At 37.5% G+C, this 21,651-nt stretch overlaps 1 protein-coding gene across 1 annotated transcript in view; it reads right to left on the reverse strand.

Moving 5' to 3' along the window:
• The window catches only part of LOC124162752 (protein fantom-like), a 36,841-nt gene that overhangs the window by 338 nt on the left and 14,852 nt on the right, over nucleotides 1-21,651 (reverse strand). The window contains exons 9-18 of the mRNA XM_046539392.1: nucleotides 18,870-19,292; nucleotides 13,681-13,845; nucleotides 11,920-12,192; nucleotides 11,646-11,762; nucleotides 10,275-10,547; nucleotides 8,263-8,452; nucleotides 6,159-6,302; nucleotides 945-994; nucleotides 459-822; nucleotides 167-344 (exon numbers count right to left, since the gene is read on the reverse strand). Of these exons, the coding sequence (XP_046395348.1) occupies nucleotides 167-344; nucleotides 459-822; nucleotides 945-994; nucleotides 6,159-6,302; nucleotides 8,263-8,452; nucleotides 10,275-10,547; nucleotides 11,646-11,762; nucleotides 11,920-12,192; nucleotides 13,681-13,845; nucleotides 18,870-19,292 (2,177 nt within the window). The remainder of the gene's footprint in view (nucleotides 1-166; nucleotides 345-458; nucleotides 823-944; nucleotides 995-6,158; nucleotides 6,303-8,262; nucleotides 8,453-10,274; nucleotides 10,548-11,645; nucleotides 11,763-11,919; nucleotides 12,193-13,680; nucleotides 13,846-18,869; nucleotides 19,293-21,651) is intronic.

Consider the following 21,651-nt stretch of genomic DNA (forward strand, 5'->3'; position numbering starts at 1 on the left):
ATTAGTTCAATGTCTACATAAGTACTATTTCAATACCCTTACCTGAGGTTATCGATTTAACAAAAAGAACAATAAAGCTGTTAACTATCTCACTATGAATACAGACTGGGTATAATCACACAAACGTGGGTCATTCCTACTTTTAAACTAAAACATGGGTACTTACCCAATATCGATGCATTCTGCCTCAGAATCATCATCTGAAAGTGGCTCACTAACAACATTAAAGCGAACCTTGCCTTCAGCTAAAAGGCTTGCTTTATTTTTTCTTTTCCCTTTCATATGAATCATATTTCTTAAAATATTTCTTTCCATTGTGTTTTCAGTCGGATCCATTGGAAATACTAAATTCAAAGAGTTTTAAAATTAATGTCACATTCTTCACTTACTTTTCATTTATTATGGTTCTGTTATTTCAGTCAAACTTCTTATATCATCATATGGCATATTGTACTCACCTCTTTTGAAGTTGAAGCTCAATTTCTCATTCGATTGTGGCTTTGGCAAAGACACAGGCGTTTCTAAATTTTCCCCTCCTTTACCAAGGAAACTGTACTCAACAAATAGTTGGTGAACATTCGGATCTTTTGCCACTGAGCATTCAGATAGCAAGCGTAAAGAATGCACTTCAATGGTAATTTGAGGAGTAGGCAACTTGGAAACATTATCATGAGCTACAGTGGATTCATCAAAAGATGCATTCTTAAGGCTTCTTGGAGCTGGTTTCGGAGGAAATATTATATTTTCTGATTTGGCATTATCATTATCTGGCTGGTCGCATTCATCTTCAATGGATGTGGACCTCAATGAATCCCCCTTAGTCTGTAATTAGAAAGCCATTTTCACAACCAACATTAGTCTACCAATGAAGATTTATTAGCTGTATGGAAGCGATTTCATCTGACTGCCTTATTTTTCAAGCATCTGTAAATGCACATACTTACTTTTTTAATGGATATTTTGGTATATGTTCCACTTCTGTTGATACCAGGAGCTATAAGGAAATAATTCCATTTAATACTGGCAGATACCTAGTAATTTCATATGGATGTAGAAAAATGTTAGACCTTATATAGACATATTATGTGTTTGCAAACATATTAAATAACGATGAAGAGGGAATATCTAACTCAATTCAATTTCTATATTTCGCTAAAAATGTGGAAAAAGGCCTATGTTCAAATCAATATTTTTTTAAGTTCAGGAAGTTGACTAAGCATTACTATATCAACCTGTTGTCATGGGGTGAGTTCAATTTACCACCTCATAGTAAATAGATGTCTACTAAAAACACTACAGGTTTTCATATGCAAAAATATTGCACACTTTAAAATATAGCACAATATTATACTTAAAAAAATGCTTTGAATAATATATCTTACATTATGAAGCTAATTAAAAAATTTCAATATTAATATTGAAGTAGTGATGTACAGCTTTGAAAATAAAAAAATAAGACAGTAAATATTTCATCAATATTTTCAGTATTTTACTTGGAGCTACTTGGATACCTCTGCTGACAAAGTCTGATAAATGCAAAATACAGTCACAAAAAATGTGAAGGGGACCAGTACAGTCAGATCCAGATTTACAGTTTTCACATTTAACTTGTTTCCACATTTACATTTATTATTTGAGGTTCCGATTCATTTCCTGTTATAAAAATGTAAACATTATTCTCACTTAGTGCTTCCATAATCTACATTTTTCCAAATTTAAGATCATAAAAATTTTTCACTCACAAGATATTTTAACCAATTTCACTTTCATGAAGATGAGTATCATTCAAGTAATTATTCAAATCTTTGAGTTTTAGCTCATTGACAAGAATATTCCCATGAAATTTCAGCAAGAGCTGATTGAATATATGGGGTCACACTTCTTTATTGGAATTCTTCCACAAACACAGTGTCAGGACCTTTGACATGCATGCCGGGTGATATGTCTCCACATAATGTTTTACTCCCCCTTTTAATCCCAACACTGGACACTTTTTGTATTGAATCCAATCTAATGGAGATAAGTACGTAATTTCTAAATCACCTATGACTACCTGATCAACCACTTCTTGAATTTGACTTCAATGATTAAATGATAGGGGATCGGGTTGGTGCGGTTGCTAGAGTGTTGGCTTCCCACCTGGTGGGCCCGGGTTCAAATCCCGCAGCGGCAAAGAATTTACAAAGACTGCCCGATCCCTGCTTGAGTGTTGTGTGGAGGACATTTCAAGCGCAACACTGCGTCCATCGGATGGGACGTTAAGCCGTAGCCCCCTTGGCGCCTTTCGTTAAGAGCAGGCTAAAGCCGACGCCAGGTTCTCTCCACCCTTCCTTACCTACCCCTTCCCTCATGGCACAAATGACCTTAGCTGTCGGTCGCCTCCTCCAAATACCATCCCATACCGATTAAATGATAATTCGATTACTAAATTATTCTAGTTATTCTCTGATGGCAGCGAGTACAATGGTTTTCTGGGAATATTTTTCCTTGATATGTTTCTTGTTGATTTCTACGCTGGCCAGTCCATTGTTAGCCTGATATATGCCCAGTACTCTACTTTCCCTTTTCAAAAGAGGAGGCCCAATACCGTATAAGCGTGTGTAAGAGGCACACCCCTATTTTGAGGATCGAAGCTATAAATAAAAAAAAATTGCGGCATTTTTTATACTATCGTGCGGTGTTGCAGACGTATGCCTGGAATTTCGACAGTTATCGAAATTTCCTTTTACAGTACTAAATTGAAAGAGGAAATTTTGATAACTGCGGCGGCAATAGCGGCATAAGAGAGAGAGGGTTAGAAAGAGTTCCGATCCTCTCTTCGCATGCGCCGTTGCTCTACATTGCTAGTCCTACTCACGAACAATTTTGTTTAAAAGCTCTCGCAGGAGTATTGCAATAGAATTGCAGCCGTGGAAAATTTTAAGGCAAAACACGACAGGCACATAGCATGAACCTTCCCAAGAGATTGGACCACAATCAGGGCAATCTCGGTGCTGTAGGGTAATCACCACATCGTAGATTTGACGGAACCACACTCGGCCCTCCACCGGCCAATGCCTCTGCCATTTTTTTTTCCTTTCTGAGACCCCACAGGAAAATAAGAAAATATCAAGTTACAGGGGAACAATGGAAACGTGTTTCATCCCTACCCCATCTCACCAACTGACCTTTTTTTTTCTACCAGGTTCAATTCTAGTTTCTGGAGGTCAAATGCTAGGTGAGTCACCTACTGAGTACGAAGATATCTCTATAGCTTTCAGCAATGGTATGACACGCACGAGGTTCTAAAAAGAATGAGACCTAACGCGACGTATATCTGATAGCATTTAATTTTTTTGAGCTCTAATTGATTGACACAAAGATTTATAGTTAAAACAAGGCTACTAATATTCAACATAGTCCAAACAGCACAATTTCGGAAGAAACAAGCGTAACATAAGCGCATTCAAACAAGACGAGATGGACTGGAAACTTCAGGCAACGCGAACTGCGTATATCACATTGCTGCGCCTTCGCCCCTTCGCTTTTAAGGCAACGGCGTCACATGTAATATCGGACGTGTTCTTCCCTTGCTCCTTCGCTCATAGCGTCGTAGCTTGAAATACGGAGGGGAGGGAGCGCGCTCCTTCCCCTCGACCTCTCCTTAGCCTCTACTTTCCCTTTTCAAAAGAGGAGGCCCAATACCGTATAAGCGTGTGTAAGAGGCACACCCCTATTTTGAGGATCGAAGCTATAAATAAAAAAAAATTGCGGCATTTTTTATACTATCGTGCGGTGTTGCAGACGTATGCCTGGAATTTCGACAGTTATCGAAATTTCCTTTTACAGTACTAAATTGAAAGAGGAAATTTTGATAACTGCGGCGGCAATAGCGGCATAAGAGAGAGAGGGTTAGAAAGAGTTCCGATCCTCTCTTCGCATGCGCCGTTGCTCTACATTGCTAGTCCTACTCACGAACAATTTTGTTTAAAAGCTCTCGCAGGAGTATTGCAATAGAATTGCAGCCGTGGAAAATTTTAAGGCAAAACACGACAGGCACATAGCATGAACCTTCCCAAGAGATTGGACCACAATCAGGGCAATCTCGGTGCTGTAGGGTAATCACCACATCGTAGATTTGACGGAACCACACTCGGCCCTCCACCGGCCAATGCCTCTGCCATTTTTTTTTCCTTTCTGAGACCCCACAGGAAAATAAGAAAATATCAAGTTACAGGGGAACAATGGAAACGTGTTTCATCCCTACCCCATCTCACCAACTGACCTTTTTTTTCTACCAGGTTCAATTCTAGTTTCTGGAGGTCAAATGCTAGGTGAGTCACCTACTGAGTACGAAGATATCTCTATAGCTTTCAGCAATGGTATGACACGCACGAGGTTCTAAAAAGAATGAGACCTAACGCGACGTATATCTGATAGCATTTAATTTTTTTGAGCTCTAATTGATTGACACAAAGATTTATAGTTAAAACAAGGCTACTAATATTCAACATAGTCCAAACAGCACAATTTCGGAAGAAACAAGCGTAACATAAGCGCATTCAAACAAGACGAGATGGACTGGAAACTTCAGGCAACGCGAACTGCGTATATCACATTGCTGCGCCTTCGCCCCTTCGCTTTTAAGGCAACGGCGTCACATGTAATATCGGACGTGTTCTTCCCTTGCTCCTTCGCTCATAGCGTCGTAGCTTGAAATACGGAGGGGAGGGAGCGCGCTCCTTCCCCTCGACCTCTCCTTCAGCGATCTTCACTTATAAGCATTTCCGATTTCTTCTATCCACTATTTAGTCCAACAATGAACACACTCGTTTGAATTTTTTAAACCGCAGGTTTTGACACCAATATAATTTTCAGTTGCAAAAATCCTCATATTAGGATCTGAAGATGATTTTTGAAAAATCAGGTGCTCAGCGTAATGGAAATTGCTCGGCAAGATAGATGTTGACTATTAACCAGGTATGTCCTTCAAAACTACGCGTTTCTCTATGTTTGATAAGCGATTACTAGATGCAGTATAAATGCCGCGGGATGCCCACTCATGGCAGTAAATTTAGCGCGCGCTCCGGAGCGAATCACCCCGCACGATCTTTTCCATGTTCACCTCTGTGGTACCGACGTGACGGCGTAATGCTTACAAGAAATTCAAACAGGAGCATTTTAAAAATACGTCACTAAGGGAGAAACTCCCCTGCCTGCCGCTTGATTTTGACCCAGGGTTTCAGATGACTGACTCACGCTAAAAACTAAGGCCACTCAGTTCCCCTTGGACTTGCGACCGGTGAAGGGGAGGGGGGGAAGATAAAAAGTTTGTTTAAGAGGCGCACCCCCATTTTCGGCTGCAATTTCTGGGAGGTGCGCCTCTTACACGCGCTTATACAGTAATTTTTGCGCACTCCACCCAAAGATCCTCTCTATAATCCATTCCAAGGTCAGTTACCATGGAGGAACTGTGAAGAGACCAAGGAAGTGTTTCCCCAGACATGCTGTCGACGGTGAGTGAGAGTATTCTTTCCTTGTGGAATGACATCATTTGACTTCATAATGTAAACATCTGGAGCCCAGGTAACAACACAGGGATGGCTAATGGAATGAGTACTGATCGAAGGATATTTTTTATATCCGCTATTTTATGTGAAAAAAAGAATGACAATGATAAAATGCATAAAAATGGAAACATTAATTTTGATAAACGCCCACAGTAATTTGTATTCTGAGAGGGACTATTTTTAAGCTAATTGATATTACGTATAATACTCTTAAAATATCATCCACAAATTCTTTCTGACGTGCCCTATATACTTACACTAAGTTTGTATCATAATGTATTGTGACTCCTGGGCAAATAAATATTATTATTATTGCTTATCTGTTGCCTGTGATACCTTTCAGTTATTTAAAATTATTAATTTTATTCATAGAAAGACATTTCAATCATTACAGACTCTAAAACCTCAAAAAAGGACAGGCCCTCATTTAGTTTTTGAAAATATTGTCCTGCCTGAAAAACAAAATCAGGATTCTACTGTACATGAATTCATAAACACGAAGTTTATCCACTGAAAACCAATGGGCAAACCTTAATACCAAAAAGATGCTAAATATTATACAGACAAAAGAGAAATAGTTTATAAGTCATAGCCTGGAACAAAACATGCCTTTTTTAAAATGATCCTTTGGCTGCTCGTACTTCAATTTTTCTTTTATTTTATTCTTTTTATAGAGACCAATCCACTTTTGATCACAGTTTATTTTGAAACGATATTGCAAAATTCCAAATTCAAGTCCTTCATTGGCAGTATCTGTAATAAAAATGAGATAGGAAGGAATGAATCCAAACAGCTCTAGCACTCAGCTCGTGTATTGGATAATGAAAACCTACTCTCAAAAATTACATCAGAATGAGAAAACAAATATGCACAGACAACTTGTTGGTCTGTCTCTGGGCAGTGAGGATTGTAGCAAGTGGTAAAAAGCTAGGGAAGGATCAGCAGGGAACACATTATGACACAGTTTTTTCTGAGAACTTTGGCTCACAATAAATCTAAGGGAAATCAGTAAACCTAAACCACAACATAATGAGGTTTTTAGACATACGAAGGGAATATTTGTGAGTTCAGTGGGAGAAAACAATTGCACTTGGATTACAGAATCTTCTTTCTTCGAATCTGTAATTTGCTTACCAATGGTTTCATAGGCGGATCCAGGGGGGGGGGGGGCACGGGAGCACGTGCCCCCCCCAGACCCTCAAAAATATGCAAGGTTTTTAATACGGTCCCATTATCATTGTGTTCATTTTGTATTACGAGGTATCCTTGTGCCCCACCCAGAACAAAATCTTGGATACGGCCTTGCTTGTGCCCCTCCCAGAAAAAAATCCTGGATCCGCCCCTGAATGGTTTGGTCATTGGAAATTTTGGTTTGCAAGGAAGAGTGGGTGGCTTCTATTCCCTAGCTTTCGGTGTCTTCCAAGTGAATTCTTTGGTCTGGTAGGGATATAGAATTTTCGCAAAATTAACTTTGAATCATTTGTTCTGGTTGACTAAGGCCCAACCTGCCACATGGATACTAAATACCAGCAAGCAGCCATGAGAGATGGGCAGCTCTCCGATAGTCAGAAGACAAATCTGAAAGCACATAACTGTAGAAAAGCTTGGACTGGGGTCAAACAATGTTGGTATACCATGCCCTACTGAAATTGAAGGAGGAAAGATGCCATTCTGTGGACTCTTTCAGGGGTAAATGATGTTGAAGAATAACTGTCTGCAATATCTTCATTGAGAGACAGGATTCCATTACAATGAGGAAGACATTTTTCAAATGTTTATGCTAAGATAATTGCTTAAACTTCTGTTTTCATACTTGGTTTTGATAATGGAGATGCCAATAGTCACAAAATGGACAGCAATAGGGTAGTTTCCTTCATGAAAGAAAACGAAAGGCATTGATTGCGATTCGTTACCCACCATTAGTGTAGTCATAATATACAAATTATTTGGTTTTTGAAATACCGGTTTAAACGAATGGCAATGGTCAATTTTATCCTCATTTGAAAAAGGCCAGATTGGCACCCATGCGATGCCACTCCACGTGACGTCACAGGGACCTAGTTTCTATACGAGTAGATAAGAGTTTTACATTGCCTGAGATTACCAATGCATGCATGAGGCACAGAGATCAGGGAAACGTGTCTTAATAATCACCTATTAAAACTGGCTAAGGTCGGAAAGTTTTCTTCGTTTGATAAGGTATTAATAATCATTATTTAAGCCAAGTGCTACCAGCTAGCAGGGTACTCCACTACCTGCTAGCATCCTGCATCGTATCAGCGCTCAAAGCCTCGCCCCAAGGTCACCTCACTTGCGGCAGCGGGAACCAGAATGACGTCACACGGAGTTTTCCCATTATTCATACTTGGCCGTTGCGTTTTCGGGCACTTGAAAATGTTCACTTTTCATTTAATCGCAAAAAATAGTTATCGTTATTTAAAAATCTAAAAGCGTGAAATAAGTAATCCAGGAGTAATACTCTTTCGATTTAAGCAATAAAAAATTAATAGGAACTCACCCTATTAGGAATAATTTTATAGAGAATACTTAAGATACAAAAGTAATGTTTCAAAATTTAGAAATTAAAAAAAATGTTTTAAGGTATAAAAAACAAAATACTTCCATTAAACGATGCAGTTGCAGTGTTAAAAAACTGTGCCATAACACCATTCCCCTCAGAATAATGGACACATCTAAATGCATGCAATGTTACCTCTGAAACTGCTGCCAGAATCCCATCTCCCTTTCTCATCAACATATTTTTCTGCCACAGAAATCAAATGGGCACACTGGCAAATCATTCTTCCAGGATAATTCAGGCACTCTCGAAATGAAATAATTCCTTTAGCAACAGGTACACTCATGTCCTCAATGGCAGCATGCATTTCAACAAGTAGAGTTTCCTGAATTAATTAGCAGAAGAACAAAATTACTAAAAACAGTAAGTGTACACACACAATCTAATATCAAATATAGGGGTGACTAAAGGTTGTTGTTCAAGGGTGTGGGGTAATGGGGATAATTTCTTTCTACGGCATCTCAGTGACATGCAATACCCCTCATCGATGATTTATTTGACAATGAGATCCAATGTCCATATATCAGAGGCTTTTAGATAAACATTAATTATTTTCAAATGGGGTTTGTTGAACTGATGAAATAAAAACATTAATTGGAGAGCAACCTTAATAATTATGTATTTTAACCCGCTGAACTTAATATCATACCACAAAATATTAAGAGAAAATATTAAGGCCTATGGAACCGGTATCGGGAACTGATCGCATAAAGTCAGTACTTTGGAACTGGCTTGGAATGGTGGGGAGGATTTGAATTTGGTGTTATTTAAACTTTTTTGATTGGCAAATAAAATTATGGAGATCTTAAGTTTTTTTTACAGAGCTTTCCTGCTAATTTTCATCTCTAGTGAAATTATTTTCATTCACTTCTTGTGGTTGTTTATTTAAATTTGCCACTAATTCAGATGATAAAAGTTCATCTTTAAAACCGAGTGTCAAGAACAGAGAACTGAAAAAATTTAAGAAACCACTCATCCTTAGTATTCATTTAATCTTCGATCTAACAGTCATGATTGCATTACATGTTTTCCATGATCAAAATTGTGATCGAGCTCAAAAATATCTCATTGTCTTGGATTCCAATGTTTATTTGAGAGACAATGAGTGTTCAGTAGACATGCTTAGGATACTTCTATCTGCAATGAAGCATGACTTCAACTTCCTTTTTTCAACGTGGATGTTGATGCGCTCACACTGTAGGGAGCCACCTAATTTATTTGCATAGATACAAGTGGAAGTAATACGGATAGAACTGATTAACTGAGTTTTCATTCAGTTTTAAACTTAACTTTTCCAAAAAAAAATACAATTACATTCAATATTTTTCAGGTAATGACGAAGAAATTGAAATAGGATGCTATTTTCACCACCAAAACGGCATTACATTAGTTTAAATTTGCCAATTTTAAAGTGATGTATTGTAAATGTCTTGGATATTTGATGAAATTATGAATTAATACTTAAAAATGTGAGTAAATGGCGATTATTTCGTTAGTAGCAAAAATTTGCATGTTTTTGGTTTTCTCTAGCAACAATTTTTGGTAATAATAAAACTATGTATTATGTATTAAGTTCTTCTCTAAGACATGCATTTATAGGATTCTGTTCCTTCATTGCATGAAACCTCATGTCAATACATTGAGAAGTTATTGAGAAAATAGCATTCACCGTGGAGTAACTGTTTTCCAAGAGTCAAGAACCATAACTTTCTTCAAAGAAAGCCAGATGAAAATATTGTTGATGTAAGGATGACTTTCTGATGATACTGAGGAAACACAATAATAAATTCCCTTTATCCCAGTTTATTTTAGTACTATCAACCCTATAGTTTCCAAGATGCAACACTTCAATCTTGGGTATCCCAACTTTTTGCATGAACAGTAATTATTCTGAGCTCAGAAACTAAAAGTGGGATGGATAATGAAATTTCCTTAAGATAAAGGTACATACTCAAAAGTCATATGGAAATAGACACAGACAGCACTAAACATATATTTCCCATATTTGTAAATGTCATTAATAAGGAAATGTATTGAATAAAGAAAATGGATAGTATCATAAACAGTCCTTCAAGGTTGGACAAACTATACTGCCAAAGTTAAGTTGAAGTTTAAAGTTACATAAGCACATTTTTAAAATACTTTACCTCATCCAAATATTGAAACAGCCCTGATTTAATGGAAATGGTGTAATCATATGAGCAATTCAGCTGAACTTCAGGTCCTTGGCGTAAAGGACTGTAAGCTGCTTCTTGGTCAAAAAAAGACCAGGTTATGAATACATCAGGTGGTGCAGAGGATGAGGATTTTCCAACTCTTTTTAACCCTGTCATTCCTTCATCAGATATCAAGATGCAATCCATGTGCATTTCGAAAATGCATTTATTGGGCTCTGCAGGCAATTTACTGATTGGTTGAGGCTACAAATATAGAAATAATATTAATAATATGAGAGCCATTTTCAGTACAAGGAGTTAAGAAATGACAAAACACAAGTAATATGTATTCTGATGACAACCAACCAATAAGTTGTTTTTTTATATTAAAAACTTAACTGGCAAAAAAACTATTCCAAATAAAATATTATTACTGATTTATAATGTAAATTTTCCTCATTGTATGGGAACAGTTGTTTAACTAAGTCCAAATTTTATTTATCAGTCACTTAACCCTTAACTGGTCAAACCCCAAAACTTACGTAACTGGCCACGTCAGGTCATTGTGACCCGAGCTGAATTTATTGCGATTTACAAAAATTTTAATCAATATATCGGTGTCATTTTACTGCTACTAACTAAGTAAGATGTTCAAATAACGTTTATACATTTTTATTGTTAAATTTTCAGTTAGACACGCAATAAACATAACATAAATTATGGCCTATGCCTAAAAAACAGTATCAATATTATTGAAGAGAACATAGGTAGAAACATGAATTTTATAAAAAGAGGGAAATGTGTTGAGCTTTACAGCATTTGAAGAAATCAGCCTGCTATATAAAACACACTAATATCAGACTTAAACAGAATAAAGCAACTAGTCAGAGGCGGAAAAAGTCTGATACGCTCATGGCCGTGTCAGGTCAAAACATCGGTTGAAGCAAAACAAAGCAATACCTTGAAAATCCAACTTTACTCAGCGGTAGAATTACAAGAAATAATAAACTAGATAAAGTTTCAATTACGAAAGGCATTATTTTATCCAAAAAATCATCAAAGAAAGTCCAATTGGGTCAATATGAACTGACGTGACCAAATGACGGTTAAAGATATTTGGTTTTACTCAAATAAACATTGACCATAGTTTGCACTACGAGTGTCATCCTCAAGTCGAGGTTGCTACGTACACATAGCCAAACATTATTATAAAAAATGGAAACAATTTTCATCCAACTTTACCTCATCAGAAAGAAAAAGATAAAATATATGGAATCTAGCAATTAAGTAGAACAAAAATAAGCCACTCAAAATTAAACAAATGGGAGCAAGGGTCTGTTTACATTTAAATGTGATACCAACCTGTGAAACTTCCTTCATTGAAAGGATTTCATTTTCTTCTTCTTTTTTCTTAAGTTCCAAAATTAAAGTCTCATTTTGTAATTTTACTCTGTCAAGGCAACATGACAATTTGTCAATCTACAAAATAAAGACATTAATGTTTAATGAGAACAACTCTAAATCATAATCAACATTACCAATGAAAACACACAGAGCCAATAGAATAAAATGCCACCCTCATGAAATGAAATTTTCAAAGAATCATCACAATCAAGTACAGGACAGTAAGCTTGACCTCCAACTTGAAGTCTTTTATTTCAGCTTCTTTTTCTTGAAGGAGATGCTGAGCTGCTTCATACTGCTCAGATACTTCTCCTAATTTTTTTTGCACAGAATTAAATTCAGCAATTTCCTCGTTCATTTCATTTTTCTCATCATGTAAATTATCAGATTCATCTTTTTCTCCATCATTTGATGAAAGAGATATAGGCTTATCATCCTCTTCGTTTCCACTTTGGAGTTCTTTCAAAATCTGCATTTCTAACTTTTTTGTCAATTCCTTTTCCACCTGAAAATCACAAATAATATTCATACATAAAGGTGTCCCTTATTTCACAAAATAAAAGATTATTTCACAAAAATTCTTGCTCTCACACCCCACTCATTATTTTATATAAATCAGATGTCATTAACGAGTGCCAAATTGAACGAAAAGATAAAATGGGGATTCCAATGGAAAATTGGGAGTGATTTTTTTTTGGGCTTAAGTCAGGGCAAAATTCAAAAATTGATAGTTTTTAACATAGCTTTAATGAAAATAAGGTGAAATGTTCATAGCAAAAATGTAATTAGTAATGGTAGATACTTTTTAAATCAACTTTTCCATTGCACAGAATCATTACTTTTCCATGGCTCTGAAACTGGCAGTAAGAAATCTGATTTCGAACTTCATTCGTATTAAGAAAAAGGAAGAAAAGCATCATTTCAGATGGGTAATTCAAAGCATTTAACCTCCTCTATATCAGTTGCTGAGCAAAAACCTATTTACTAGTGAGAAACGTCGAAGGACACCCAAAAAATAAACATTTGTTCACCTTGGGCAAGAAAATAAACCTCTCTTCTACTCTTCAAGCTTCTCTATCGTTTATTTCATGAAAAAATCTCAGTTTATTGAAAATACTATGTATTCATAAAAAATAAAAATGAGTATTATAAGATTGAAGAATGGTTAGCATTACTAAACTGCATCTACAATGGGATCTTTCATCCAATTTTCTAAGATGAGGAATATTCAATGAATCTCATTTTCAATATTAATTTTTCCAACAATTCAAATAAGATCAATGAAATACACAACACCTTTGGTGAGTGCCACACTTACTGCATCATTATTTCGAAATTACCACCGTAATCATGAAACCTCTATTTCAAAAGTTCACAACTTTCCTAAGCATGCATATTAAAGAACATTGAAATCACAATTTATTGAATTTGATTACAATTGGCTGAGAATATTCAATTGCAGTTATGTCTCAAATAAGTTACTAATGTTGAGATCCAGGCAGACAATTACCGAGAATATAGTGCCACTCATTTTATTACAACTTATTCCAGGGAATCTTATATCTCAAACTTCCATTCAGCAATACCCTCTTTAAGAAGCCACTTATCATTTACCAATTTGGTGGCTACAAAACACAACTATCACAGTAAATAAATACTATTAGAATAACTACTACAAAACATAGGCAATTCTCATTTTGCATATGGGTCTACTTATGCATACTCCAGTGGTAATGAATTTATTTCATTATTTCAAAGTATTTTTCGTGGGATACGAAATCATTCTGCAACAAATGATGAATAATGAGTAATTCAAACTAGAGTTAATCTATCCAATACCAATCTTCACCCACGGTCAGGTGTTTGTAGAATCTGTTGCCATTAAAATTTATAGGCAAAATAGAATTCCTTAAAAAATGCAAATGCCAAGCATAAAAGCAAACCAATGAAGGTAAACAAAACAAACTACTTCTATAAGGATGAGCCAGCATACCTCCTGAAGTCCTTGTATTTCTACATCTTGAGCAGTGAGCTTTTCTGAAATCTTCAAGTTTGTGGACTCCAACTCTTGGAACTGAAACATGAGACCTTTCAACTCCTCCTCCAGCTTTTTCACTTTCACATTACACTTATTTAAATGAGCATCTTTTTCCTCCACCTGAAAAATCAAATAGAACAATATCATATAATTGTCGAGATAGAATGTAAAATAACCTTTACATAGCCAATGAGCACCTAAAAATGATGCACTAATAAATTAGGTATCCCCAAAATCACATTCACCATCAATATTACATCAATCTCTTTTCTCACAATCCAAGCAATTTAGCATACATCAGTTCTCATTCAAAAAAGAGCATTTGACTACGATTTTGCAACATTTACCGCTAAAACAACACCTAAATTTGGCTGATAATCATGCCATGTGGCAGGCTATGAGTCGGCAGTATGGCATAGAAAAGTTTTTGATACTAAGGCAATGCTTGGACTATTCATAAGATAGATGTGGCACATCCAGCTTTCTAATTTAAAGCTAACAACAATAGTGCTAGAAAACACATAATTTCGTGGTGAGATATCTGCTAAGCCCCGGCTCCGTGCCAATCAGTCTCGCTCGAGGCCTTGGTGAAATCTCAACCCTGCCCCCTATTAACAACAGACAGACCATAGCGCAGGCTGTCTTCTCTCCAGAGAAACTGTGATGGTCCTAATGCAGTGGATATTTCATAAAGATTATGCCTGCAACCCTGGATGACATTCAGTGTAGAAATACCATGCAATTTAACCCTTTTACCACCAGCCCATTTCAGGTGGGATGTACGAAGACTGCCAAGGCTATTTTCCGGAATTAGCAACATTTCAGATTTAAAAATTTTTCAGCTACGGTACGCTCCTGATTATCCGGGCTACTGATGGGGAGAGAGAGCTTGAATAATTGAAAAACACGGATAATCCGAACTTTCACTTAAATATCTTGTATTGTTCATAATTTACGTAAAACAAACAATATATTATTATTTCTGCAGTTATTCTGTTATTTAAGAGTGCTTCCCGGATTAATTGAGAGCTTACTTCGCCACTTCGCGATCCTTTTAGCGGCGATAACGTGGTTGTGTTAGTATTATTAATGCTCCATGTGAGGCCTGGTTTCGAAAACCACACATCCGTGGCTGTGATATCACAGATACAGAAAAGTGCTTCTACACGAATGCTTCAAAACCACTGCTCAACGTCAGAAACTACACCCTCAGGCACCACGCCATGCAGTCCCATCTTGCACAAGTTGCCCGGGTTACAACTGCTGCACGACGTGTATCCGTGATCAAGGAGCACGGTCGCGCACTGTGAGGCTTGGAAAACAGGAACACTGTGCTCCCGTGAATGCAGTTAGCACGTAACTGCTTCCGTTTTACTATGGGGATTCCAGCGGAAGTAATAAGGCCAGTGTATCCTAGCATTAATGCCGTAATTCCGATGATTTTGCATCCAATTTTTTTTATAAATATCGCGGAAAAAATTGAGCGAGAAAGCAAAATCATGCATGGATAATCCACAACCCGGATAAACCGCAGCCGGATAATCGGGAGTCTGCTGTACTTAATTTTATTTAATACGTCTAGATTTTTTTTCCAATTCTTATGCTATATTTACATCTTATAACCATGGATAGATTATGGGGGTTTACATAAATTACAGCTGTTGAAAAGGCCACAGTCACGAAAAAAAGTGAAATAATTTGGTCCGATAAATCAGCCCCTGGCAGTTTTCGCTCAACCAGCGAGGGCCGATATATTGGCCCGGTGGCAGTAAAAGGGTTAAACAGTGTGGTTACATGTATTGTACTCATGATGCTTAGACGTTTAGTGGATGGCAAAATAAACTTTGTACATCTGATTTTGAGTTATTATTTTCGCTATCACCAGTAAATGGTTTACATTCAAGTTAATTAGTTATGCATCGCTCTGAAGTGTAATGGTTCAGACACCATTTACGAGGTGCCATTCAATTCGGCGCATTCATTTCCCTACCCGCTCCGTTCCGCTAAACTTTCCCACCCCCCCAGACCACGGCCCGTGGAGGAAAGTGTGTACGCATAAGTGGGGATGAATGTCGGTTATGTAAGATTATGAGTGTTGTGTGAGTGTGTTTGGGAGGACGGGAACTCGGGTTTTTCCCGTGAATAACGTGTTCCTCCTCCCTCTTGTGCGTTGGGTTATTATAAAAGGTTGTGCGCGTGGAAGAAAAGAACAATTTTGAAGTGAGTGTCGGGCGGAGCCCATGCTCGAATTTGGGTGCGACACGGCAGAGAAGACGAGGGGCCTAACAAATCACGCAACTGATTGGTTCCAGAAGAACATGTCTGAAATAAGAGACCCCCCCCTGTCCGAAGGAGCAAGGACCAGCTAAAGAGGATGCATTCCCTCCGTTCCGGATGCAGCTTCCTCCAACAAGGGAGAAAGAGGAGTGTGCAGTAAAGGGAACGAGAGTTTGCTGGATCCAACCTGGTCTAACCACGGACAACGGTCAAGTAAGATCGCAACTATCCCCCCCGAAAGCCCCCTCTTGTCTTCTGCCCAGTTTCAAGACAGACAGTCATGAAACGCATCAGTAACTCAGTGAAAGTGAAATTAATCACCAAAGTAAAAATAACACTCATTGGGATGGACTTTCATTTACCTCCCCTATCAAGAAATAATTAAAAAGTGTATCATTATTTACGTGTTCACAACCAAACTATATTTTGTTGTTATCATTTGCTATTTCAATTATTTCATCTTGAAAATCAAGTTGTATTGTTGTGTTTTTTATAGAGATGTGCGAATAGTATCCGCGAATACTCGAGTACCTCGAATATTAGAAAGTATTCGATATTCGAGGTTTCGAATAGTCATGCGAAAAGTACCGCCTCGAATACCTCGAATACTTTGAATTACGCGTCATACACTGTCGCACGCACGTCGTTGGTAGTTGACTCGGAAAAATGTAGAGAACTGTAGTCATTTAGTGCTCGCAGCGCCGTTTTACGCAAGTTGACGAATTACATCAAATTCGTGGATTTTAGCGGTGAAAAGAGTTCGACGAGGGGAAACGAAAATGGTTGGGTGAAAAAATCCGAAAATCCCCGATTCCCCCCACCAGGAGAACCTCAGTGCCGTGGGATAGCAACCTTAGGGCATTTCCCACGATCCGCTATCCCCCTCCATTCAGCACTCGCCTCACCCACTCTGACGCTTTCCTCTTCTCCGAAATCAAACAAAAGGTCCCAGCTCGCGCAGGGATCGCATTACGAAGACCCCTGCTTCGAAAAAAATATCGAGTTACGAGAACAGTAAAAACGTGTTTCACGCCCTCCCCCTTGTTCTCACCCACTGACCTTTTTCTGGCTACCTGCTTCGAAGTTACCCATTTCTGGAGGTCAACTGCTGTGTGAGTACCGTGGGATACTTACATTAGCGCATTTCCCAAGATCCGGTATCCCTCTCCATTCAGCACTAGCCCACCCATCTGAGGCTTTCCTCTTCTTCGAAATAAAAAAGGTCACAGCTCGCGCAGGGATCATATTACGAAGACCTTATCTTCGAAAAAATACCGGGTTACACGAGAACAATAGAAACGTGTTTCCGGCCCTCCCTTTCCTCCCCCACTGACCTTTTTTTTCCTACCAGCTTCGAAGTTCTCCATTTCTGTGGAGGTCAACCGCTGCATGAGTCATCTATTAGCACAAAAGGTGTCTAAGAATAACTTTCGTCAATTGATGTTACACCTTTATTGAATTGAAATATTAGTAATGTGCGCGTAATTTCAAAAAGAATAAGACCAAACACGACGTATTTCTGAGTTTATTTAAGCATTTTACGCAAAGAAATAAATGTCAAAATACGACGGAGACCTAGCATTCTGGCGAAACTCGATATGAGCAGCAGAGCTTCTCGGAAGTTGATGCGGTATTTTTTTCCGAAAACATATATCAAGTTACAATTAATGAGTGGTGCTATAAATCTTTATTTTTACAGTCCCAGACAAAGGGATATTTTCACAGAATATTTGGTTTCTCCCTGATAGCAATTCCAATTCATCTTCTTATCTCGTGAGAACTCCCAAAGATGGACTGAAAATAATTGAAGAAAATCCGGTGGAAAAGAGCTTGTATTTTGCAAAATGCCTCAGATTGTCAGCTAGCACTTGGCAGCAGAAGTGGGGGTAAAGCGATGTTAGTTGAATTGATTATATGCCCAATTGTTTCCATAAAATTAAAATATTCATTAATCAGCTAAATTCCTGTTCGAATCCTTTAAGGTAAATCAAAATTACTCCCCAAAATCTTGAGTTGCCTGCTGCATAGGCAACCGAGTCAAACATTCCAGCATTCATCATTTAGTATTCGAGGTATTCGAAATTCGAGGTATTCGAATATTCGAGCAATGATTTAATATTCGAATTCGATATTCGAATTCGAGAAATCTGCTATTCGACCCATCTCTAGTTTTTTATCATTGATGTGTCATAAATTGTTTCCACCAACTCATACATCTCTTGTTTATAAGAGGGTTTCTTTTTTGTTTTGTTACATGCAGTTTTAATGTTTGAATTATATTTTGTTTCGCTGAAAGTGTTGAGTAAGTGTTTTTGTTTTAACTCCTTCACGGGTCATCTTAAGAAAAAATATCCCTCGCCATTCCTTTCGCCCCGGTCATTTTTCTTTCTGTGAATGTGTTGTGGAAGAGTGCATAAGCGTCCAAACGTTACCTATCAGGTTGAATCGGGAACCCCCCACCCGCAATTATTTCCAAAGAAGGGGAATATATTTAATTTCTGTAAATTGTACGAAGAGAGTGACATAGGTTTGTCCCGTAGGTCCCATGCGGGAGGGATCCATGCGGATTTATATATTTTCTTTTGTTTTTGTGAAGCTTCTCCCCCCAGTTCTATTTTGTATCCGGGCGAGCCAGGGGTGGGATGCCACAGAAGAGCGTAAAACGAGCACGTACTATTCACCTAGCTGTATCCACATTTTTTTACGTTAATCACAGGCCTTTCAGCAGCACACGCCCAATCCATCTTTATAACCCAATTCTTTCTATATACTGTAATCACTAAAACAAACTTCCACTGCATCGTGCAACAACTGAATAGTAATTAAGATCTCATATTTAAAAAGACACATTTTAAAACTTAACCAACCTTTTTCTCCAGGGTTTCTTTCTCTACCATATGCTGTTCTTGCAGCATTTTCAGTTCTTTCAGCTGCGATTCATATTCCATCTTCTTTTGTTCTTCCTGTGACTTCAGCATCTGAACTTCCATTTCAGCCTCCAGTTTTTTGTTTAATTCTTCTTCTAACTCCATAACTCTCGTCTCGACATCTTTCTCTTTCCAAGAAATGTCATAGTCCTCTATATTCCTGTGAGATTCATTTATTCCATTCTTCTTTTGAACATCTGCATTGCCTTGGTAGCTATGTTTTCCAGAGTTGTCAACAGCCTCTTTTTCAACACTCACAACTTGCTGTTTTGCTGGAACTTTTTCTGCACCATCGTCTATGATTTTATCCATTATTGACATCACTATTTTATTGTTAGCATCTTGAATTATTGACTTCTCTACCTACAGAAAGGGAAATATAACTTGAAAAGCACTGATAAAAATTAGTTTATATGTAATATACCTATTACATTCATATATCCTTTCTGATAAATATGTTTACTAAGACATGGAATTATAGCTCCATATAACCTTTCCCACATCCAATAGATTTAAGACAAAAAAAGTCTTTGAAAAACTGGTAAAATAAAGTGAGTGCATCACAATCAAAGAAGAACTATATAACTAAAAAAGTATAATATGTACGTATTTCCCCACATCCAGGAAAACAACTATCTGAACTGAAGGAGAGATGATAGATAAAATAAAAATTAACAAAACAACACAGGCAAGAGTCTGGTACCAAAGTAACAAGTCCATGAGAAAGATGACTCCAGATTTTGGAAAACGTAGAAAGATAGTCGTGCGAAAGTTCCACAGAGAAAAAATCATTCGCCTTGACCGGGATTCGAACCCGGATCCCCCGATTTCCGGTCGAGTGCTTTAAAATCGGGGGATCCGGGTTTGAATCCCGGTCAAGGTGAATGATTTTTTCTCTGTGGAACTTTCGCATGATTGTGCATTGCGGGTGACTCCCGTAAAAGTTATCACCGCGGCTAGTCCCGGTATACTTTAAACTAGAAAGATAGTGTTAGAAAAATGAGTGCCATTGACCAATATTAAACAAGAGTTATGTTGACAAGGATCAGAAAAAAAACTCGAAATAGACTTCGGTACCTCAGTAAGTTTTTAAGATTCTGGTGGGATTGTATTAAAATAACGAGAGGGAAAAATCTATTGAATCTCATTTAACTCACCCTAATTCTCATTATCATTGCCTATAGCTGTGATTTACATTATAAAGATACTTATGAAACAGAGTCAACCTCAGGATTGAGACACACAAAAAATGATATACAATTGTAAAATTCAGCTGTGTTTCAATAAGGATGAAAAATCAATTTATCAGGCATAATGAGGAGGAAATATACAATAAAGGCTAAAATAGTGTGGATGAAGGATACATTAATTTTTAATAAAATAGGACAGGGAGGGAATGGAAAAAGCATAGACAAATAGCAAAGCAGAATGATGAGAAGGGAAATAACTAATACATAAATAACACCTGAAAACTAGGAGGGCTACACATCCTTGGTGAAAAGGGTAAGAATGAAGAAAATTTATACATTAAGAGAGCAAGAGGTCAGTGTGATACACACCATGGTGAAGTCATGATAGGGTGAGAATGGGGACAATGGTGGGAAAAATAGGGAAAGAGTAGCAGGATTTAAGAGAACGAGGATGTTCAGAGTCAGGATTACATGTGTACATTGAAAATCTGATGGACAGCATAAAAAGGACACATAGACTGAACATTCAGGATGAGAGTCAGTTACATGAGGCTTGACATTAGTCAGGGAATCTTGAGATTGAAACATATAGAGCCCTTCAGGAAGTGAAGTTTATAAAAGTAGAGTGAGTGGAAAGAAAGGACTCTTCAAAATAACGCGAAGAATAGGAGAAGGCATATTAAACTCTTCCACATGAATTATAGACCACAATTATAGAATGGTGGCCACAGGATGTAACCATGTTGGTTGAACACAGCACTAATACCAATTCTAAAAAAGAAACCAGTGGCTTAAGCTATATGACAGTAAGCATGAATTTCTTAATGGCAAAAATGATGCAAAGGATTGCGATTGATGTCAAGAGTGGAAGTGCCATGGAGTCATGAGGCACTGAATACTTCTGTGATGATTAATCAAGATTCAGCAATGGCAAGCCAACTTGGGATATGATAGGTCTTTGGTAAAAAGAAACTCATAGACTATATCTGGGTTGTGTTTTCTTCCTTCTTGGATTTTAAACAAGAATTTGATGCAGTGAAATGGGTAAAGCTCATAGAATTCTTCATTAAGACATTCATTCATGGGTGCTCGTCATATTAGTAAAAAAAACTTTTTGGGATACGTTGCCACGTCAATTTTTGGGTGGCCCCAATGTTTCCCAAAACCAATGCTGGTCACTTTTTCAAGGGAATCTGATTCCATTGAAAAAGCGACCAGCAACAGTCACAAAAAATTAAGGCCACCAGAAAATTGATGCAGTTACTAAGCACAAAAAGTTTTTTTTTAGATAACATGAAAAGCTAATAGAAATTTTTAAGAGGCAGGAGATGGAGAGTTATACAACTCACTCAAAAGCTGAATATGCTCAGACTGCACAATTGAGGAAGGCTGTTGGAGAATCAGGTAGGTGAGTCATTGGTCAAAGTGCATAGTAAGATAGTCACCGGCCATTATTACCATTTTAAGTTAATGCAGAAAGATGGTTATAGAGAAAATAAATATGTACATACATATATAATCTTAAGAGAGAA

This window comes from Ischnura elegans, chromosome 1 (assembly GCF_921293095.1).
Source record: "Ischnura elegans chromosome 1, ioIscEleg1.1, whole genome shotgun sequence".
NCBI classification, from domain to species: domain Eukaryota; kingdom Metazoa; phylum Arthropoda; class Insecta; order Odonata; family Coenagrionidae; genus Ischnura; species Ischnura elegans.